Source organism: Apostichopus japonicus, chromosome 5 (assembly GCF_037975245.1).
Source record: "Apostichopus japonicus isolate 1M-3 chromosome 5, ASM3797524v1, whole genome shotgun sequence".
NCBI lineage: Eukaryota > Metazoa > Echinodermata > Holothuroidea > Aspidochirotida > Stichopodidae > Apostichopus > Apostichopus japonicus.
Genome location: NC_092565.1, coordinates 12,231,448 through 12,256,076, shown reverse-complemented (window position 1 = coordinate 12,256,076; position 24,629 = coordinate 12,231,448). Strand labels below are relative to the sequence as shown.

The 24,629-nt window shown below is 37.1% G+C and overlaps 1 protein-coding gene across 4 annotated transcripts; it reads left to right on the top strand.

Annotated features, from left to right (window-relative positions):
• Positions 1-3,497: 3,497 nt before the first annotated feature.
• LOC139967676 (uncharacterized) lies at positions 3,498-24,045 on the top strand. 4 transcript variants are annotated; one of them, XM_071971675.1, is made up of 10 exons: positions 3,498-3,678; positions 7,373-7,555; positions 11,302-11,421; positions 12,739-12,916; positions 13,582-13,764; positions 14,558-14,903; positions 15,364-15,438; positions 17,926-18,002; positions 18,269-18,435; positions 22,561-24,045. In XM_071971675.1, the coding sequence occupies exons 1-10, from the start codon at positions 3,663-3,665 to the stop codon at positions 22,737-22,739; spliced, it is 1,524 nt and encodes a 507-aa protein (XP_071827776.1). In that variant the 5' UTR covers positions 3,498-3,662; the 3' UTR covers positions 22,740-24,045. The 4 variants fall into 4 exon arrangements, with proteins under 4 accessions (XP_071827776.1, XP_071827774.1, XP_071827775.1 ...); XM_071971673.1 differs by having other exon boundaries at positions 3,501-3,678; positions 12,733-12,916; XM_071971674.1 differs by having other exon boundaries at positions 3,502-3,678; positions 11,299-11,421.
• The last annotated feature ends 584 nt before the right edge of the window (positions 24,046-24,629 follow it).

Here is a 24,629-nt window from a genome sequence, read left to right as displayed (position 1 = left end):
CTTTAATTCTGGCTGTTTCTGATCGTGGTTTAGTAGGTAGGTTAAGTGATAACAGCTGGTAATCAAGAACAGCAGAACTCCAAGACAGATAGGATAGTTTTGAACTTATGAAATTCATATTTTAGGAAATATGATATTTTACTATCGATTCAGGTTATAAAAACTTGTCCTTTGCATCTTGGTCTGTAGATTACGTCAAGATCAAACACGTGTTTGAAATCATTTCAATTCCTTTTAGCCGACTTTCAAAACCACAAATTATGCTGAGTTTTCAATGGAGCGTTACAACTTTCGCATTTGTTTGTCGTGTTTAGTGTTAAGGTTGTCCTTAGCTGCATACGCAGACTGAGTCTTTTTAAAATGTTTCCTCAGTCAGGGGCAATGGAAGGAAAAATACCAGAAATAAAGTATGCTACGTGGGGTGGCTTTTCTATATTTTAGGATCTGCCTTAGATATTTTAATAAAACAATAACGTGATGAACTATTAATCAAGGTGCAGGTCACAGAACTGTTGCATACTACTGTTGTCTCAATACTGCTTTAGCAAACCAAATGAATTTTTAGTGAACTTTAGAGAAAACGCTCTTCCTTGCCTAATTTTTGTCCTAGATTTTGATCAAATTAAAACTATTCTCTACAAATATATTAGTTTCTGTTATTCCTTTATACAAACTATTTTCGAACGTAATTTAATTGTTCGTTTATTTTTTGGGCATCGATGTAAAGGCTGAAAAGTAGGGTTTGTGCTTAATTCAGTTATTGAACAATTTGATGGCCGCCCTTATTATTTAGGTTCCCCTGAGATCCATTTCGTTGCTTATCTGTTATTAACGTAGCTCTAATTCTGTGTGGGTGGAACGAGCGATTGCTGAGAAGAAGAAAACCGGTAAAAGCTGAGACTTTCTTTCAGACATTTGTAGGGCATGATCCATGGAAATGATAAATTACACATACGAATCAGTGCGTTTTGAAAGGTCTTGATTCAATCACTACGGAATAATTTAACTTAATTATCACATCGCGGAACTGATATGTTGTTGAATGTGTGACGTCACGGGGGGGGGGAGCAGTTGATTCTTACTTAGCTTACCTTCACTTCTTATTTTATTTTGTTTATTGCAGGCTGTTCATTTTCTGGGTCAAAGAGGCGAAGAATTAAGGCAAAGAAACAAATGCAAGACAAATCAAGAGCCTGGCAATCTACGGAGTTTCATACGTCATCTTTCACATCTTTGATGAATAATTGCTTGTGGACTATACATGTTCATTCACACATTCACACCCCCTCATTCATAAACGCCACACTAAACAATACAGCATTTTGTACTTTTACCACATGAGTATTCACCCCAGTCGCCATTGTAACTCTATATACTTTGAAAATAAGTCGGTCTTTGCTTAATTTGACCCTTGACCTCTGACCTGTGCCTTTTTTATACCATGGTAACCACATGTTTAACAGTTCTTGACATTCCCATTATATATGTGACGCTTGCAGGTCGAAACAATGTTCTCCTTGGAGTGATAGCAAAACATCACTTTTCACTTAATTTGACAAAGACCTTTTGTTCTGAAGGTTTACGAGGCAAGAGGTGGTATTATGGGGCACCTTCCTATCAAATTTGAAGAATATCGGCCCAGCCGTACCAGAGGAGTTTTTGACACAACTTTGCTCTAAAAAATAAGCATTTGAAATTTTGACCTGTTACCACGGTTACCACATATTTTGAATGTAATTGGCATTCCTGCTATACCTCTGAACATTTCATGTCAACTCAAATGTATAGCAAAAAGGCATTTTTACATCATTTTACCTTTGACCTCTGGCTTTGACCTTTCGTTCTGAGGCTCAGCGAGACACAAATTCATGTCATGGGGTACCTTTCAACCAAGTTTGAACGGTCCAGCCGTTTAGGAGCCGGGGGGGGGGGGGGTTACCACAAAATTGTCGATGTAACAGACACAAACAGTTACGCGGATAGCTTTTTATCCCCACTTCCAGATATGGATTTCTGATCCCACTCGGTACCGTGGGTGACCACTAGAGACTCCGCTACTCATAAGCAGTAAATGTTACCAGGAGTAAACATTATTAGATAAGAAAAATTGCAAACAAGACAACGAGAAATTCACGGCAAATGCAAATAAGGTAGGAATTTTACTAATCAGGGTCACTTAAATATTTATTATCCACATAGTCACGGATATAGAAGAACATTAAACGAGATATCCGTCGAGGAGTGGAGGAGGGCGGGGGGGGTGGGTGGCTTTTCTAGTACTAGCTCTATACGCGGATATGATTGGCCAGCTAGATACGGTATTTTCTGCATGCAGAAGGAGCCCAGATAATCACTATGTTAAACTTCCTACTGAGTGTCCTCATTTTCACTGTTTGGACAAAATACCGACGTATAGGCTTTCCAAACTGAAACACATTTTGTTACTCAGTGTTGAGATTAATGCAAAATCCATCGTTTTCTGATAGAGTTTTTTATATTGTTTGATAGGCGATTCAAGTAGTTCGTTGAACCTGGCCCCCTCGATGCCCCTGGGGCCCACAAGCGTTGGTTCCGACATCACTGAGCAAATGAATCACATGTGCCAGTCTTCATTATTTCAATGATTGCATATTACCTTAGTATGTCTTATTTCGTTGATAATTGGCTTTATAACCACAAGCCAGAATGAGGAAAAAGTTATTGACATCGACAGGTAGAGATTTTTCGTCAGCAGTGTAAAAAAAAGAAGTCATTTGGTAATTTTTAGTATTATGAATGAAAAAAAAAAGTGTACAGTTTATAGGGGCATTTAGGAGAAGTTGTTTTAAATGCACACACACACACACACACCCACATACACACTAAGCATTCTTCTCTCTCATCTGTTTATCTCTATAGACTCTATTAAGACTATTTAGAAGCTATAGTAAACGTTATTCACGGATTTTGGAATTCATTAGGAAAGTGCAGCTTTAATCAAGTAAGGGTAAAGGGTAAGGTAAGGAGCCGTGGCTCTCACTCTTTACCCGGAGCCCATGAAGTCCTAGCTACGCCACTGTTTTTGTTGTTCTTTAATTTTTAAGATATTTACCGATTAAATCGCTGATATGGGCGGGGAGATGGGCATGGGCCGGATTAACTATTAGGTCAAAATGGACACGGACCCAGTACCCGGGGCATAGAAAATCAGAAGGCAAATAAAACATAAAGGAAAGGAAAACAGAGATAAAAGGGCCAAAATTTCGAAATTAAAAGAACAAAACAAAAACAACAAATTTCGAGATTCCAAGTCAAGATTTAAACGTCGGCATTTCGACTTTTGTATTTTCTTTGATTGAGTTTTTGATTGCACCATACCCATAATAAACCACCGTATTGGTAAAAGCCAATGCATCAGGGCTCAACATATAACTAAGTGTACGGGGTTAAGGAATGTGGTCGGCATTTGGCGTTACGTAATTGAATAAAACACACGTACAATAGCAGATTAGGTCAAGGGTCAAGTCAAGCTCGACCGAGACTGTACTGAGTGGGTTATACAACCATCCATACACGCTGTGGCCGACAAGATGATGGCGGAACTGTATCGCCCAGAGATTTGAAAATGGATAAAATATAAGAAAGGGAAGGTCTAAGCGAATCGGAAATCTGTTGTGAAAGAAATGGAAGCTGCTAGAGGTAAAGTTTATAATGCTTGTACCAAATAACAGAACCGACTTGTGGTCTTTTACATAACTTTGACTAGAACTTGCCTTTACTTCTGTGATGGAGGAGGTAGTGCGAAACCCGTACTCTTATTGAACACCTACTTTCTATCAGCCCTTATAAAGAAATATTAAATGTCGTTGGGATATCAAGGTAAAACAAGATAAGAAGTACAAAATTTCAATATCAAACTTGCTCAAATTTCGAGATAAAAGCGTCAAACGTTTTGCGCTAAGATGTCAAACAATTTCAATATGATTGTCGTAGTATTTTGCATATCACATAAGAAAATTCGCAATAAAATAATATATTTTGAGGGGGGATGGGGGGGGGGGGGTAAGCTATCAAAATTGGGAGATGAATTGTCAAAATATTGAGGTAAAACGTTTGAAAGTTTCGAGACCAAACGTCAAAATATTGGGCTAACGTATTAAAGCTTTAAAATAAACATCAATAATATGAGATAAAACTTCGAAAGATAAGACGTTAACTTTTCAGGACACAACATTTACGAGTACGTGATGGAAAGTTAAAATTTCGAATAGCATCGTTACAAATACAAATTCTTCTGTGGACACGACCAACAAACGTGTTCACGAACATAAGCTAAATCTGACGCCGAAATTGGCCAAACAGAAACGGTCAATTCTATGAAATATCTTTCAAACTATCGGTGGTACTGACCAGCTCGGATATAAACGGTGTTTTACTGCAGATGAAAAAAGCTTGTTCTATCGAGCAAGGTCAGGATATGGTTCGGTTATTCGACGAGAGATAGAACTATTGACTCTGTTAAAATTGATGATATGAAATCGAAAGAAATGATATGTATATTGGTCAACAATTTACCAAATATTCGATGAAAAAATATTTTCGTAATGGTGTCATCGTTCATTCGGACACAGCTGAATTTCTTCCTGATTAAATAAACAAAAGCGCCATGTCTACCCTCCCCCTTGCTCCTATAGTGACTCCATTGCCCAAACTAAACAAATAGTTTTGGGATATCTCCCAAATGGAGTAAGTTTTTTCTTTCTTTTTCTTAGTTGCTTTGGGGGTGTTGTTCATGAGTGTTATCTGTATCATATAAACCAATGATGACGATGGTTGAGTGTGTGTGCATGTCTCCTTTAAGCTTTGTTTGCTATGATGTATTACTTAATTAACGTATTACTTAAATAACTTCGAAGATTTTACATTTCAGTAGAAGATAAGTGTCAAACGGTCAGAATAAGTCCGGTTCCTTTCTATTTATTAAAACTTACTAAAAATGTTTCGCCGGCGGGTTATTTTCTTGCCCTGAAATTTGAGTGAAATTCATCGCATTATACTAATGCTTTATGATATAGCATACAGTCACAGGTCCTGCAGGTTTGATTATTGAAATTTGATTCTAACCAGCTCTTCGGCTCCATTCCATTATTTATTGTAAACAGGTTGAAATACTTGAGGTACATCCAGCGAAGAGGGGAACATTTTTTTTAAAGAACTCCTCCAAAAAACATGCAGATCATTCACCCTTGTATTATGTATATATAGTCGAACTCGTGCTCAGCTATGTATTTATTCCTTTCGGGGAAAAGCTCTTTAGGGAGATTCCATTTATCTTGAGTTGATCATGTACCCGCTCGGTTGTAGACCTATATGCTAATTAATCGAGTAAGTCGAACTTTCTTGAGCAGCGTGAATGAAATACGGAGGCGGATGGGAGACATCGTCGGGAAAATCAAGGCGTTATAATTATTAGTGGCAAATCACAAATGGCCGTCACTGGGTGGTTACTTAGGAATTACGTCATTTTACAACATTTGTTATTGTTCCTTTTGGCGTTCCATAAGTTCCTTGGAGCAGTTGCGACAACTGGTATAATTGAAAGCTATATTGACCGTAACGGGTGCGATGTGTTCTGTATCCAGGGCGCATGCGCATGAGACTCAAGGAGCTCATTTTAGGGAATGGGGAATAGTTTGTGAGGGAGGGGGGGGGGGGGTTAGACGGAGAAGGTTGATGATTTTTTTATTACTTGCTTAGCAATATTTCCTGTTTGATCTTTATACCCACAAAATATTTACTCAATTGTTTACGTGTTACCACTTGAGAGCTATTTCACGAACTTCGAAAATCACAACAGCATGAACATATATCAACAAACAAATAAAATACCCCATTTGTCTGCGATACAAATAACAAATGTCAACATTGCAAAACGACATACATATTTAGTATTATGATTGTTTCATTATTCTTGGACTTCTTCTTTCAAACTATGTTTTCATTCGATCAAATAGCTCTCCGTAGCTTGTAGGAGGTACACCAAGCTACCTTTAAAACACCCGATACAGATAAAGAACACAGTTACTATTGAAAATCTTAAAGTTTTGTACCAAAGTAAAAGCTGGATCGTGCTGGTACCGTAAACTTAAATAGCACATGCTACCGAATAAGCAGATTAGTCAGCACATCTAGTTTTTACTGGGGTACAAAGTTTTAAGATTTCTGTGTGAATCGGTTGTTTAAAGCACAGAAACGTATAGATGAGTTCATTGTTGATATTGTATGAGAATAAATCATTACTTGTTCTTTCATGTTATGATCTAATATAAGTATTGCAGCTTCATTTTTCTCATATGTTTATAACTCACTGACAAAGTAGTATACACAAAGAATTTATATTACATATAATGGACACTTGAAAGACACAATACTGTTTACCAAAGCTAGTGACCGTGAAACAAAAAACAAACAAAAAGACAATATAAAGGAAAAAGTATCGCAAAACTAACTTTTTCAGGGTAGTGAACAGTTAGAGATTGAACATACGGCAAGAATACACAATATTAATATATATATATATTGATATATCAGATATGACTCATAATTCATTTGACTGTCAAGTATTGCTGACGAAGGTCCCAGGGGTACCGAAAATTCCTATATATAAGTTCTAAAAGTTTACTCCTTATTTGTCAATTATGAGTCATATCTTATTTTTCTGGTTTTCTCTAATATATATATATATATATATATATATACATATACATATATATACATATATAAATATATATATATATATATATAGATATACAAGAGATATACGAGAGATGGAAAGTAATACTTATAGACTGCCAAGGAATTCTATAACAAGACAACAGGATAGAAACATTTACGAATCACTATTGTTTTAACGAGTGTGTATCAAGTACTTTAAATCGAGAATGAGTATTTTAGCATTAATGGATTCAAGTTACTGAACGATGTAACTAAGTACAAAGTTCTGCTTGCATTAAAACCTCAAAAATAGTACTCGGGTACTTAATACATTGTAATTTACATTGTCGAATTCTGTGACGCGACTCGACAAGGACAGTGATGTCTTCGGCCTTGACTCGGACTCGGAATCTAATGACTCGGGATCGGTCTCGTTTCCCAAATGACATACTTTGTATCCCACTCAAAAGTACTTTATCTACTTTAAACCGACAGCTGGGTACAGGAGAGATATACAAGTAGTGGATACAACGGCTAGTCAGTCTACATTTATACTTTCGTCTCCTCCCCACCCCCCGTCTCCCCTCTATCCCTTCCTAAATCAATGTCGTGTCTATATTACTTAGATTCGTCCTTAATGTTACGATATTAATGATGTAAACTAATTTCATTTTTATAGGTCAAGAAGGTGACAGTAATATACCTCCTACACGACGTGTATCGCCAGAAACTACAGAAGTAAACGGAGCTACTACCAAGGTAACCTCAAAGGTACCAGAAAACTCCAGTCTTGGATTGCTGCTGTCCGATATTACAAGCCTCATTCTCTTAAGTTTATCAACAGAAAAATTCTTACAGAAAGGTGAGTCAATTGCAAATAAAAACAAAACCAACCACAACGGTTATCTTAGTGGTAAAACAAATGTGAGTCTGCCTTTGTCAACAATGTCAGTGAGAATATACAACACTATACGACGTAAAAACGTCTCTGTAGTTGAATCGGGAACGTGAAATCAGCTTTCTAGATTTGGCAAAAGAGCAATGAGGTGTGTATATACGGTCGGAAAATGGAAGGTGACGATGAGAGGCCACTTGGTCGGGACTTCTTATTTTTATGTGGGGGTGGGGGGGGGGGCGGGGTCCGCAAATCAACTATAGGTATAGCGTTAGTCATTATTGTAAAGTTACCTTCAATAATTTATTTACTTTCAATAATTTATTTGAGTAGCCTAACCAAGGTGTTGGAGAGGGGTATACTGGCAGAAAAACCAATCATTATAGTAGTAGAGGTATAGAATAGTCTCTTCTATGCTTCTTGTACGTCAAGAAGACCTTCTTGATACCACACCCCGCAACTCACGGGAGAACTTCACGTTATTAAACCCTGTTCTCCCAAAATGGTACCAGTTTCTGCATGATTGACATATTATAACCAAGAAAACTGTTAGCAAAACCATGGAGGTAAAAACAGAAACAAACATATACGAACCAATACCAGTTACAATTAACTATGTTTCATTTGGTAATGACAACAAAAGCAAATTTCCTTGATTCTGGGAATCTATCCAGCTTACGACGCGATTCTCATTATACGGTAATGATTTTCTTTCAGAACTACCCTGAGATATCGGCAAGCTGGTACCTTTGCTTTTAACTAATGTCGATGTATGCGTGCAATGGGATCTTTGAAGTCTTCCCTCATTTTACCTAATGTACCATGCATGAATGACAATTAACTCATTTAAGAATACAGACGACTGACTAATTTATTCAACGTTTACATTCCCAATGTTTTCATAAAAAGGTCCAGGGACTAAAGTAGCTCGGACTAAAATGAGTCAATTAATTGCTATGCTTTATACACACACACACACACACGCACACACACATATATATATATATATATATATATATATATATATATATGCTTAGCGTTACTTATTAACAGGGCATTAGAAAATTAAACGGGATCAAGTTTGTTCATGTTTTTCTTAATTGACAGAACCATCATTATGTGAAAGAAATTATACCAATAATAATTTTCCCTATTCTCCAGAAAATAAAGTTTATTCCGATAGTTCACAGAATAGATAATTTCAAACCAAGAAGTCAGTCTGTGTAACACTCCGAACCCCCCCCCCCCCCCACCTCACCAATCCCCCACCTCACCCCCTGTTTCAACGCTAATACATGTCTACTGGGGATTCCAAACACGCTAATGATCGATTGCCGTTTAACGATCATTGGAGAATAAATTTATCAGTCTTTTACAATTTTCACTGCATTTTCACTGCATTTGGGCCCCTTTTATAATTTCCGTTTTGGCTTTGATGATTAACATCAGCCTTTGTTTCACCAAGAGAACTCTGGAAAATATCTATCCTTTCATTCTCAGGTGAAAAGAAAGAGAATCAATCAAACTTTAGAATGGAAAAAGAGAAACGGCTCACCACTGCAACACAACTTAACACATAACTGTTTTCTAAAGACATTCATAAATTCAAGATATCATAATCAAACGTTGAGTCATGTTTCACGCTTCTGTAATCTAAAATCCCTATTAGATGTTATTCGATCAGTCGGTAGACTTCTTATTATATATCCCTAACAATAATTGTTAGTGCATGGGATTATCTCATTTTTGACGATAATCTTTTTTTTTATGGACACAATTTTTTTTGGTAAAACGAAATGAATAAGACAAAGCATGTTACTTTTTGAGAGTGATTGTATGAGGAAACCAAAACGTAACAAGACGCCGAAGTCAATTTATATGAAGATATAAAAGATAAATGCTGTAGAAGGGTTGGGATGCCTCAGAAGTGTGACAAGGTTGATCCACGAGACTTCGTCATAGACAATTTGCATTGCATGGGAAGAGATTTGCATGAAGCTTTGCTCAATAATTTACAAGAATAATGAATAAATGAAGCTGATCAAATCTTGGCGAGCTGATATATTTCCATTCGTTTGAATAATCCGAAATATTTGATGGTATCCTGCTCGAATGATATCAAATATCTCAGACGAAGTCGGAGTATTACCTTCCAGTTTTTTACTTGAGGTAAAAAGCAAAGAAGGTACAATATGTTGTGTGTGACCTTTTGTTTTTACTTTTCATTCGAAGCAAGAGAATTATTTTATGATGGAGGTCTCAGCTTCGAACCTCCTGTCCAGTTTTCTGTCTGTTTCGTTTGTGTTTTGTTGTTTTTGTGATTTTCCTGTTCAGCTCGCTTTATTTATCTTCTTGCCTATTTGGGTAAAATATCTCAGTATTTATTCTTTCATGAGATTAAGCAACGATCAGCAGAGTATGAACGAAATTCCCATTTTTTACTGTATACCTACGATAAATTCGTTTGATCCCTTCGATTAGAATTGCACTTTGCGAGAGTACCAGAAGTCTCCAGTTTTCTCATCTTGTTAATCATTTAAGCCATTACTTCAGTTCAGGCCAGGTTCACAAAGTGAACTCGGCGAAGAGGCTGTAAAAAGAAACTTGCTACACACACACAATTTTTTTTTTACGGTAGAATACGGACAGTCAGGGCGCTTGCGCTAAAACATAATTTAAAACGCGGTTTGTGAAAAAAACCTTGGCGACGTATTTTGATGGGCTACATTTGAAAGTATACATTATCTGGATGAATTTTCCTACTTTTATACTGATGTTTCATTAATCGGTACTACCACAAAAGCCTTCACAGGCTAATGGATACCGTAAGTGCATGGTTGATCTGTGACTCCAATTGAAGGGGATTTACAGCTTTATGAGATATTATTATGAGTATTATTAGCTCTATGCAGTAAGTTAAGTATATATAAATATACATAAATAAGTATATATATAAGTTAAGTATATATAAATATATATATATATATATTTATATATATATATATATATATATATGAAATTGAAATCGTAATGAGTTGGAAAATCAAGGACAGTGAAAAACAATATATATATTGACATCTGTTGCCAGATGCATTTACGAAATATCACAAGAAAATTGAAAAATTCATGTCTTCACCGTTCAAATGCATATGATGATGTTGTTTCCGACTATAGATATAGATATTCGGCAATTTTTCAAAGCAATCAATTCACCCCATATCGAATCCTTTTGAACTTTGTTAAATCTCCCTTGCCAATTAGAGATGGAAAAAAGAGAAGATGATAAACATTAATATCATTGATGACTTAAGGCCGCTAAGGTTTGTTTGGATATACCTTTGTGTGGTTATTTCATAGAACTTACGATATTTACAAAATATATTATATTTGCAATCGATGGAACTAAGACATCCTCTTAAATCATTTGACTGGCACATGGTGAGAGAGAGAGGTCATGAGGATACAACCATGAGTCAGGAAATATGGGATGAAGAATAAAGTATAATATCATATATTCTAATGTTCATTATTTAGGCAAAATGAAGACTTCATAATGAGGTCGGGATTACAAACTTTCTCTCCCCCCCCCTCCACCTCCCGTCCTCCATGGCCCATCGTCTGCTATCCATTAGGACCATTATCTGTAGCAATATTTCACCTTCAATCCATCTCAATGCTCGTTCTTTCTACTACTTTATTTTTACTTGCAGCAGACAAACAGCATCCATCGGATATGTACCCTACAGGAAGCAAGAGAGAGACCTTCCAGCTACTGGAAGCTGCCGGATCAACAATTGATGTTCTTTACGATCTACTGGAAAAAGAGACCACTGGTAATAAATAGTTACTTTCATACTGAACAAGAAGTAGTATACACTCGCTATACTTGATGCATGTTGATTTTGATATTTGTAATAGGCTAGGCATATGTAACTAACGATCAACTTTGGTTTTGTTCGTAGAGGATGAAAAGTTTTTTATTATAATTTACGTTGAAACTTCTTTACTCGTAAATAAAAAACAGGGTTTTTTTTCAAAGGAAGGCATAATTTTGAAGGTACACACTACGACTATATATGTTCTCGAAATAATTTTTTTTAGCTACTTTTGGGTCGAAGAACAGGTCGAAATTCCTACTTTTTTAACGGATTTTTTTTCTCCAATTGCTACTATTTCATCGCAACATTTTGACTATCATAGTTGCTTTCTTAGTCGAGTTTTTTTCCACAAAAGTTGAAATTTCTAGGAAAATGTCATATTAACGAACCGCTGTGTCAAGAGTTGACTTTTCACGTTACAATTTTGATTTTTATCTGAAAATCTCCAGGATTTTTATCGTTAACTTTCCGGGGTATTTTTCTCGAAGTTCCGGCGTGCATGCTTCGTGACTGACAGATATTGTGACTGTGACTTCATCAAAAATTATATCTCGCAATTTTTATCTCAAAAATTGATCTCGAATTTTTGACTTGTTCCTTGTTATATTGATTATCGATTGTCGCAATGTCCATACCGATTGTCGAAATTTTGAGATGACAATTTCAATTTTCGACTTTTTTATCTCCAACTTTCGACTTTTTATCATGAAATATCGACGTTCTTATAACAACTGTCAACATTCATCCTCTAAATGTCGTTTTTCTTCATCACTGGGTAGGATAAAATAAGTGATTTACTGCAACCAATCAGGTTGCTTACTGACTTGGGAAAGTATCTTAGGAAACACACGCTATAGTGGTATCGTTAATGTTATAAGAGTTAAATTTGGTGAAGGGCAAAAGTAAAGATTTTCAGAGATGTTCGAAAAGACTAAGCCACTTGTTAAGCTACTAAGACTCAGCTACGAGGGGGACCTTAGAATGCTAAGGAGAAAACAACCAAAAAACATTGAGATAACCCATTTACTTCACTCCGCCCTTACCTGTCTCTTACATCATGCACTCTGATATCTACCTTTATCATCAACCTACCAAACATTTTGTAGCGTTTTTGCACGTCCTCTTTTACTCACTTCCATTATCATTACCCACTTCCCCTTTCTTTCGAATCTACAATTCTGAAATGTAAAAAAAAGTTAAAGAAAAAAAAGGCCCCCCCCCCCAAAAAAAAAGCCTAACCTGGAGTCGATAATTTGGTTTTATCAGTTGCAGGTCCCCCTTCAGATTTGGAGAACACTCTTGTGAAGAGTGTCCCTACCGAAATTACTGAAGGGAAAGGTATAGAGAAGTCAACGTCGACCGATGGTCTCAGTACTAGCCTAACCAGTTGTCAGTCAGGGGATTACCTCTCATGCGAATCCGAACTATCGAGGTCTCTTGAAATGTACAGGTTAGTTTTATTTCCATCGAAAAGTACTACGGTGTTAAATCAAAATTATTATGTTTTTATGACAGCGGAGGTGATTAGAAGGTTAAAAAGAGCTTAAAACTTCTCGGTGTATACCAGTACCTTGTGCTCAAACTCACCAACTTCATTGCGCTGTATTGCGGTCCCGCAATGTTCGCCCTCTAGCCTCCCCCCATGTAATCCCTGGCCCCGGACACACAAGGTTATTGTTACTCCCGCTTGTATATGAAGGGTATATATCAGGACTCCACAAGGATATCTCTGACTACATGTATTTTCTTCTCTTTGATCTTGTTAGCCTATCAAGCCTAGGCACATAATCCTTGTTGATCCCCCTCCTATTGTGTAAGAATTGTTTTGGATTTTGAAGATATATTTCACTTCTTTTTCACCTGTCTCCATACAACAAGTGCACTCCAATCTATATTACCCTCATTGACGTCGCTAGACGTTTGGAAGTGGGCGGAGGTGGATGAGGGGGGGGGGGTCACAACGAAATGAGATCGACATTGGGGGGGGGGGGACATAATTGGGTTATATATGCAATCTGGTACTAGAAGTGTCAGTGCGTGCACGAAGAGCGAAGCCATGTGACCATGTTTTTTTTTCATTCTGTTATTATTATTATTTTTCGTTATGGTTTACAGATCATGCGAGCAGCTAATACAAAGTCCCCAAAAAGGCAAACGGGACAGTTACTCCGATCAACACGGCAAGGCCATTTTGCATTCGAGTACCATGGATTATAAATTAGATGGGAATGAATCTTCTCGCTCCTTGAGCCACCTGGACCAAAGATCCCTACTTACTTTAGATAGTGGAATAGCCAGGTAAGAGCAAGACTATAACTACGGAACGCCATCTGTATCACAAAAAATATATGAGATTGTTACAATTTCACAGCATCAGCATGTCGATATTAAAAGTAAAATGTTCATTATCATATTAGCAGAAATAGCGTTAACATGTTACAACTCAATATTAACATATTAAAACTCAATATCAACCTGTTACAACTCAATGTCGGCAAGTTACAAAAAAAAAAAAAAAATGTAAACCTATGTTAGAAATTACCAACTACTTAATATGCGACTGATCCAGTCGTGCATGGTTGACCCTCGCCTTCAGTGTGCATGCATGCGTCGTTGACTTTTCATTGCATACCCTCCTTTGGCCAGGGTGATAAATGTTAGACAAATTCAGTTCCAAGATGAACGTGTGGAGTGCACTTATTTGCACTCAAATGCTAATAAAGACTGTTTAAACTAGTGGCGTAGTGGGAGGGGCACGTGGGTGTTAAACAAATTATCAGAATTTTTCTAGAGAATGGATTCTACCTACCTTCACCCCCCCCCCTCCCCTCTCGAAACCATTTGTCTCTACTAGAAAAAGGAGCCCAGCTACGCCCCTGGTTTAATACCTTCTGAGTTCTAACAACGCCCCATTGAACCTTCCACGTTCAATTACTGGAGAATTTTCTGTAATTTCAGATGCGATTCAAACTATATATGAACCATTGTAATTCAAATTAATGCAGTCGTGGTTAACGTATTTCATTACAAGAGGACATTATTTGATGAATTTAATATTCAATTTCTCTGTCTTTCCCTCCTCTTCTTACAGTCCTTTTCAATCAGCGTCTCTCTATCGACAAAGTCACGACGTAAGTCAGGCAAAAGATGACTCTTTTCTTCCAATGACCTCTTCATCATCACACAAAGAGCATGATATTGTGGGTAGGGTACGGAAGCTGAAGATAACGGTAGACCAGAAACTTCGAGATTCACTCGCCAATCTAAGTTCTCTATACACAGACGACTTGGGTACTGAATCATTACGGGAACACGTCAGAAAGATGCAAATCAGATACGAGAAGGCGACCAATGACCAATGGAAAGCAGGGTCCATGTATGACGTCATAATGGATAAAGCATTGGCGACCAGTGTATTAGCGATGGAGAATGCTCAGGTATATACAATGGCTGCATTTAATACTGACGCAGTCCAGCCCTACGTTGAGCATAACATATAAATATATATAGAGAGGGAGAGAGAGAGCGCGCGCGCACGCGTGCGCGAGTGCGTTACATGTCATATTTAGACTTGATCAAGTCGTCGGCTTGTGTGAAGCAACACTAACTCTTTGATATCTCCCAAATGGAATTCTTATCTCCTTTTTTTTTTTAAGGCTGCTATCTGTATCACAAAGACCAATAATGATGATTGGTTCCATTTCTCCTTTTAATTTAAAGTTATGGCAGACAAGTTTATACGTATTTGGTATCTAGCTAAGTGTTAATTTTCATGCGAAAGACTCAAATTTTGGAAAGTGATTGAAGACAGTCTCGGACCATTTTACTAATTCCTTCTTTCATACCTCTCATTACATTGTACATTGACATTCTCTCTTTGGTGAATACTTCATATAGCTTGGTAATGAAGTGAACGCGTTACGTCAAGAACTACAACTGACCTACGAGCAAGTCAAAGAGAAGGAATCGAAGGTAAATATATTTCTGATATTTTTACAGGAAACTTGACATCAACCTTTCATAGAGCTCCTTTCATTCAAACTGTTATAAGAGGCACTACCGTTCTATGATGCCTGCATGATGCGACCTTTATTTCTCGTTTATTTCGTTATGTTTCATCAACTCGTCCATATTATATCCTGTAGTTGATATTTCTAGCTGGCTTGCACGAGAAGGATAAACTGTTTTATTAGTTTGTTTATTTTGAGAGGCAACCAGAAACGAAAGGCAAACATCTAACTGAGCTTAGTTTGATTTCATGGAAACCTGTTCTCTGTTGTTAAAGAAATAACAAATTATGGTGATGATAAAGGTTCAGCAATCGATATGTTCATTGTCTCCCCTTCCTCCCCCCCCCCCCCCCCCGTTTCTCTCACCAGTCGCCACTCAACGAAAGATCTAATCCACCTTCCGTCACTCCCTGAAAATAGCCACTAAAAGGAACCTACTCTATGGGAGGTGAAATATTTGAACTTTCAATCCTGCACGACCCACTAGCTAATTGCTAAATTACTTTAGCAAAGTTTAAAGGCTCGCATTTGAATCAACAGAAGGAACTCAGGCGAACATCGTCATTTTATTTAAGATGGCGGCGCCATCGAAGTACACTTCAGTTTATGTGCGTTGGGACTAGACCGTTCTAAAGAATGCTCCATATACCTGAGTAAATCCGCTGACCCATTTAATCTTTTGGAGAGCATCATTTTGTGAAGATTTTTCTTCCTCTCATTCGAACAGCTCAAAATAATGACATTGTTCCGGCATTCATATATGGGCACCCAATATCGAAACACCCAAAACGTTTTCAAAATTCACCTAGCTTATCAGTTGGAAATGCATGAGTGAGAAACCAAATTAGACTATGCGGTTGCGAAAATGGTAACCGAGTCGATGGCCATGAGAATACGTTGCACATTGTTTCCCTCATGCAGTTACAATACAACATTTTGTAAAAGTAATGCATGCGCATATGTACCACTTGAACAGATTCAGCCGTTATTTTGATAGAGTCGCAACCACTCACGCACACACACACACACACACATGTCACTGTCCTTTTGAGATATGAATGCATAAGTAAATGAATGATTAAAATGAAAAATGATATATACTATATGACCTATGTCCGTTCAACTTCGATTTACTCATGGTACTTATATATATAGTCAGTGTTGAATATTTCCTGGTCAACTTGTCCCAGTTCACACGTGATCAAACAGGAAAGAGTGCAAAAATATGGAAAACTCAAGAAGATTCGTGCAGTTAGAAAAGTTGTAAAGAAAATCATTAACGCAGGTGTTTTATTTGAGAATGGTAGATGAAGAAGGTACCATAGGTCAGAATAGGGGGCGCAATGCTGAAACAATAGCATTTACATCTCACCTCACAGGTTAGGCAGATGAGAAAGTGCATAATTTAGGCGAAGACAGGTAACTATCGTGTCATTTGTTAATATGGACTTACTCAAACCAGTTAGATTTGGGGGTCATCTATAATAACGACACTTTTTTTCCTTAGAGAAATAACATACTTAGTTGCAGAGAAAAGAAAATGCAAACTACGTTTGCTCCTCCGTTGAGAAGATCGCAAAAGTCTTTATACCCCCTCCCCAATTTTACATTTAGCACGCCCACACCTTAGAACCACTCCCCCTCCCCCAGATAAAAACTCTCAGAGAGCTGTTCGTTATGATAAGGGAGATGTTTTGCTCTGAGGGTCAGTCACATTTAATTCCCATATGGTTTACAACGTGACTTCTGAATGTCAAAACAATTCCCGATCTGTGACACCTCAATAATAAATTGACACTAGGTGTCGGTTTCTGCGAGTAGCGGTAATTTTTTCCTTATTCTTCTCCTTCTTTCATTCGTTCTAGATACACGGTAATGGATACACCTGCCATAACAGGCTAGTTTATATGTTTGTCGGGAAATATTGTTTCCTAGAAATGGTTTGCTGAGTTCGTGGTTGGCCAAAGATCCGAAGGCCGTCACGTCGTCCAATACATAGTACATATACAATGAAAATATCTGCTGCCATGAAACTAGATCCTCTCTCAATTCCATATAATAACACACATATATATATAGCGACATATATGACATAAACGAATATCTCGAAGCCTTTTACATGGGACTAGAGCAGAAGAAATCTTAAAAAGTAAAAATATAAGATTAAAAAAGTAATAAAGTATATCAAAGCAAAAGCCAGAAAATGTAAATCAATACGATTAATGAAACTAATATAGACAAGGTTAAGATATATATTTGTCTTTGTTGTTGTTGTAACATTGCATCAGTGTTCCATTGTAATATATCCTCAGTTTAGCAGATTCCAATATGTCTGTATATATATATATATATATATATATATATATATATATATATATATATATATATATATATATATATATATATATATATTATAATTTTGATGCTACTGATTTTTCCATATTAATAGGGGCTGTTTGTATCACGCTTTCACGACACTATTATGAAAAGTCCCGAGAAAGATGTCAGCGATTCAGATGATTCCAGGTGAAAATGTCCACATTATTCATTTTTGAAAATGTTTGTTTTTCATATTGTTTTCATTTTAGAAATTAAAAAAAAAACTTACCCAGATAACTCAAAAAGTCTTGCTGAAACGTGTCTTTATTTCTCGAGGATAAAAACGAGTTGTAGTTATCATTTAAGCAGAGTCCACCATTGATGGTGTAAATGAGTCTGTCTTTAAATAAATATCGTAAATTTCTCTTGACAAATTAAATACGTTTGATTTATATGTCTCAAAAAAAAAACAGTTCTACAGATATCTCTACACCGGACACGCAGTTGTTATCTTCTTACGCTCAACGACGTAAACGAAATTTCACCAGAGAGGACCTAACCACGCCCACCGCCAAGACGCAATCACCCTCAGCAATGTCATCTGGGAAAAGAAAACTGACGGTACCATCTGATCTAAAAGGTAATACTGCATGGAAAATAAAAAACCTAGTAACATCTACCCTCTTAAAGCAGAAAGAAATTGAAACAAACTGAATTCCATGCTTATCCTTCTGAAGAACCGAATTTGTCTGTAATTATCCCTAAACTTTTGTTTGTAGAAGTAGGAAGAATTAGGAAGAAGAGGGAGGGGTAAGTGAGGGTGTGGGAGAAGGGGGTGGGCTTTTTGTGTGAGGTGTCTTGCGGTAACTGATCACAGAGCTGTGAGTAAAAGCGTAGCGATAATTAATATGTTTGGTTAGAAGAAACGTTATATCCTGATTTCACTATTCAATTAAATGAGGGTGACATTACAAAACTATACACTCAATTATTGACTTTTATTGCAACTTCTTGCAACGATTTGCGATACTATTTTACGGTGAAATTAATATGGCACGCCATATGTGTCACCGTGAAATGACAAGGTCCTGCGTCCCATGCTCAAAAGTCAAAACTGGATGAATCTTGCCCAACGCATTAATGCAGGACAAGGCATAGGTTACATAAAGTTAAGAATGAAATTACCAGCGAGGTGCAGATCTTCTTATAACGCCAGTGCTCAGTCTTGTAGAAACATTCTGCAATTAAATTCGTCCGGCGCAGTGTTTACCGATACAAAGTTTCCTGAACAGATGAGAACACAGAAAATGTTCAAAAAAGCATATTGCAATTAATGGAACAAAGGAAGTTCCAAGTATTACTTTTTCAAAACAAACCAAGCACAATTAATTAAAGTCTTCAATTAATTAAAGTCTATCTTGATTTCCGATTTGCATAACATTCTAGCCAGGTCTACATTACTTTAGTTGAATCTGTTCCTTTTGTTTTAACGTGTGCATGGAACAATGTTCTTAAGTATAGTCTCTTCACTCTTAGTTCAGCGTATGTAAATATAAACGTCACTTCCGAGCAGCGCTGATGTTTTCAAAAATGATTCAGATATACCATTATGACAGTCGACTCAGGAAATTTGAAAAAAAAACTACATTATGGTTTGGAATACCTTGCTTTGAAAAAACGACTGCATACGCAGTGTACTATGTGCGTGTTTGAGTAAATCGATGTTGGCTTACGCCGATTGATATTGCGCAGTGCGTACATCGTGTTTGATACTTACCTTCAACTAGGAATTGAAACTTTTTGAAATTCCTGCTTCTCCTTGTCACTTTCGGTGATCATGCACTAAAAGAAGAGCTAGTTTTTCTCAAAAGCTCTGCTAAAGATGAAGAAACCAATTATCCATTACGAACACTGCATGCTTATTATTTTCGTAATCAACTTTCCTAGTATATCCTGTTGCCTTAAATCCTGGAAGGAAACAATTTATACAATATCAAAACTCATATTGCAGATTGATTGCTTGCTTAATGAGATATTTTGATAAGATCATAACTCATTTTGAGTGGATTCTGTACTTCGTGGTCTCATTTTGGATTAACAGTGAACTGATATAAAGATAAAGATATATATTCTTTTATGACAACTTTCACGGCAGCTTTTGAATAGCAATCATATATATTTGGAGAGACGACAAGATCGATATTATAGTAGTGGGAATTGAAATGAACTGAGTCTCTCAATACATCAATGTCATTCGAGAATAATTAAAGAAAAAACTGCAAAAAGAAACAAGTATAAAATGTATTGCACTATTCCCAGCCTCGTTCGCCTATCCTCTTATTATACTCATGGGGGAGTTTTATCGTCGGCGACATAGCAAAATCAGTCTATTTCCTGTTTGTTGTCAGTAGTTGATCATTTTTTAATTGTAATGCGAATTTCTCCTATCACCAAGTTGCCAAGTGCAAAAAACACATACTTTTAGCTCAACGACACGCATGAATTATTACACACTCTATGATGAAGATTAATGGTATCGTGAAAATTAGGCGGTATAAATTATCTTTTTGTTTAATAATTTAGAAATGATTTTTGTGCATTTTGATTATGAAGACCTCCGATATTAGCAAGCAGTTCAAATGCGTACGGGTACCATTTCAACGAAACAAAATTAACAATAAAACTAACTAGCACATGGGGTAGCATACGCCCATTAAAAGCCCCATTGACTAACACACTAAATCACAAAAGTAATGTGGTCTCTAAGTCTAGATAGAAGTTTTCACTAGATAAACGCTACCCATCACCGGATAGCTGACTAGTTGGCCTTTAATGGCACCATCAATTTTCCGTACCATGACCGCGCAGATTTTTTGCTATCCGAGCCGGAAGTTTCATCACTTGTAAACAAACCAATTCACTCAGTAGTAAACAATTTTCCTACGCTGCTCCTGGGAGGCCTAAAGGGGTCTAAAATTGCCTCAATTTACCCAATTTTCTCACCACATGTACTTCCATTCATGCTCCTCAACATGCAAGCAAGAACAAAACTAGATCATGATTGATAACAGGTCAAAAAAGATGTTCTCATGTTGCTTTTTGGCACTTTTCCTGACACAGGAAAACAATCGAGCGGATGGATATAGACTCTAGAGTATGCCACAATGGGAAGGCTTTATCGTGTGAACACCCGATAGGCCTACACATGAAAGCACGGTTACTACTGTAAATCTGAAAGTTATGTACCAAAGCAAAAACTGCGGCTATAAATCTGTAGCATGTGCTATTAGGATTACAGTAAGAACTGAGGATTATGTAATCCCAACAAAACCAGTTTGATGCTTTTCATTGGAATTACACAGTAGGCCTATCCTCAGTTCTTACTGTAAACCTAATAACACGTGCTACCAAGTTTATCAGATTTTTCAGCACAATCCAAGTATTTACTGTGTGGTGCAAAACTTTAAGATTTACAGTCTGTAGTTACTGTAATCTCTGTGTGGATCGGCTGGTGTGAAACATAAGGACGATTTTTCGTTGCTAAGGCGGAAGGTGTGATTTTTTCACCTTCCGCGTAAATTATTTCCTCTTCTGTTTGCCATAGCAGTGGACTCATAAAACTTGAATATTCACAAATAATTATATGCGTTTCATTATATGAGGACTAGTGCCTCGAATAACTGTTATTTATTGCAAGCATAATTATATACTACGTTATAAATAATAAGAGTGTAAGGATGTATACCGCTAGTGGTGACTGAATGGCTATATAGTTAATTATCATACGTCATAACCTATTCATTTATGAGTTGACACGTTTCAGCGCAGGGCATGTGTAGGTGTTACATTTCTAAATAGAACACCAGACTGAGTTCGCGATTAGGTTCACATTTTGACGGTTACCGGTTGGCATGTTTAGTGTTTACAAAAGATGTTTCTGTTGGGAGGACCACGCGACCCCCGTACAAGGGAGCTGTGTTCAACGGGCCCTAGGTCCACATCCCTCATTCGGAAATTTATGCATCTGTTGACAGCACATGCGTAAAGGTTAATGCCCCTACCAAAATCAGTCGGGTAGAATTTGGGATTTGACAGCTCCTCCCCCCCCCCCGCCCCTCCTACCCTAATGATTGATTTAAGAAAAGAACACCACTCATTATTTAGGACACATCAGCAACAGTGTCGGAACAGATATACACGCTAAAGATATGAGATACAAGAACATTGATTGGAGTGTTGGTCGACTGGGATGTGATCTAATTGGAATTGATTTAAATAGGAAGAAAGAAGTGTCTGATGACTCTGAAGTTGGTCAGCGGGGAGAGGCGGGGAGGTGGGGGTGGGGAGGGAAGGTGGAGGGGAGGGGGCAGTGATAAAACGTGTTCGTAAATATTCAGTTTGGTTTTCATTTTATGTATAGAGGATTGGAATATTTTGTTTACACATATTTGGAGCCCTTTGTTATCGTCATGGTAACTTGGTTGTGCTGCTCTCTTCTGCTTCGTTTTTACCACCGAAATGCTGTACAAGTTAGACCTGTACATTGCCGTGACTGTCACACTCGCACAATAACAAAGCAGTAGTCCCGATGTCTCCACCCCTCCACCACCCCAAGGTGCCTCTAGAAACCTCGAACAAACAAGCAATTGAATTAAACGAGAAGTGAAATATGTAGAAGCCAATGAAGCACATATATCGTATTTAATATTATAAATAATAATGTAATTAAATCAGTTGCAACTACTTTTTTATCCTTCTTTACCAGGTCCTAAGTATCTTAGCATCAGTACTAATACCACCAGTGACAGTAACAGTAGCCGGAGTACAGCAAGCGATGCATGCCTGGACGATTCGACCGACGGTGCCGGGTGCTGTGGAGGACTGTTCTGTTGTTTCTTTCGTAGAAAACTAGATCAAAGTGAGGATTCCATCTCAAGTTGTTAAGGGCGAGTTCATGTTGTTGAAGTTGTTGAAAGATCTGTTATTAATATCAACAATCCAAGTTAGGAACCATTGGGTACCTTTTCCTCCCTTGGGGATGACAAGAAGCCACTCGAGTACTGATGGAAGGTCCCTGAAAGCATATCGCTTCTTTTGAATTGGCCACAGTTGACCTAACATTGAATAACTACAATAAGATTGTAATTGCATCGCCATTGAACTAGAGACAGGTCCGGGCATCATCTGAGGGCCAAGGATTAGACGGGCCCCTAAGCGAGCAACCATTCACAGGGGCCAAAAGTCTTTATGTGTGCGTGTTTGTATATTACCAAGTGACCCCTTTGAGTGCTGACAGTTTAATTAAGTATATTGTTAATCTATTAGTTACCTCTTTATCAGTAGGATCTATTGTACTAGAAGTCCAACAATTATCTCTGTACTTTTACGATAGACAAATACTGTTTATTTTCAATGTCTAAACAATGGAAAGCCGAAAATTGCCGCGCGAGAATAAGGAAACATACGAAATGGGAACAGGTCTATAGGTTTAATTACATTGGTAAAAAAATTGTTGTAGATAAAGTACATTTTCTTAAGATACAGCACTGAGATTGAACCAGTGTTTCGTTAGAATACAACTCTTGGACCATAAGGCTCCGGGACCTTTCAATCACCTGGCGTTATGCTGTTAAGACAGGCCCGTCTATGTTAACCATTAGTAAACTGTAATGGTTTAATTCTATTTTTGTTTTTTCCTTTTGCACTGGTTGCAATGAAAGTGGATTTATTGTAATACTCATTATTGTTATACCGCATTATTATTAATATTGAATTTTTGTCGAAATCTTTAGAAAATTTCAAGATAATTCATTAATAAGTACTTAACGAAACTGAGCCTTAGTTTAAATATAATGAGCTGGTTTAAGGCGTGTCTAACAACCACTTACGGGGTTTAAATGTAATTTGGGCAGTGTTTCATTGAAATAATTTAAAATGTAAGATTACGAGGGAATTTACAAGATTACAATATATTCACCGATCGAGATTACATTTAAACTCAATTTAAGTCCATATATGTCATACAGGCCTACACTTTAGTAAAGGAACTTCTCTATACGCATTTCTATCTACATATTGAATGATTGGAGACTTGATTTTACTTTGAAATAACCTCAATGGGTGAACTCCTTATAGTGTGACGCAAAAGTGCTTTGAATTATGCGTTTAAGTTTTTTTCTCTCAAAAGTTTGAATCATTTATGTTTTTCAAAAGTTTACAGCCTGCAAAATACAATCATGATCTTACACTTCATCCGTTTCCCCTTCCAGCCTCACTCCTAGCTGATCGTTCTACAAGATTAAATTTCTCCAGATAAGCAATAATTCTTTACAAGGTTCTGACATGAATCTATGCCAGCCTTAAAGAATATTAATTCACTTATCAACGCATCCTTATAAGGATACACCATTATGATTGAATTGAACGATTCCATTTAATTAAGAAGATATCCTAGGGTCCGGAACTGATCCGTGTAAAAGACTTCATTTTGGTAGAAAGTTCATATAACGAACAGATCAGTGGCTGCTGCTATTATTATTTCTTCTTTCTTACCTCTGTTGTTTTCTTGCTGTCGGTAAAGCGGGGATGAAGACGTATGATTTTGAGGCTTAGAAGAGGTTAACAGCTTTAAAAGCAGAACATCGCTTTGTTTACCTTGTCAATTCCTCTGAGGCTGACATGACACTAAAAGGTTTTACCTCATAACAGTTATCTGTAAGCTTGACCGATTTTAACTGGGTAAAAATAACAAACGTATGCCTTTAACCTTTCAGATCTGCTGCATCAAGTAGGATGGGCACAATGCCATGTTCAGCTACACTTGAATCCTACATA

Excerpts from the sequence above, each read along its gene's own strand:
- LOC139967676 (XM_071971672.1), top strand. Across the intron at positions 7,556-11,298 it reads AGAAAAATTCTTACAGAAAG|CAGACAAACAGCATCCATCG; the intron begins GTGAGTCAATTG and ends TTTTACTTGCAG. Across the intron at positions 11,422-12,732 it reads ACTGGAAAAAGAGACCACTG|TTGCAGGTCCCCCTTCAGAT; the intron begins GTAATAAATAGT and ends TGGTTTTATCAG.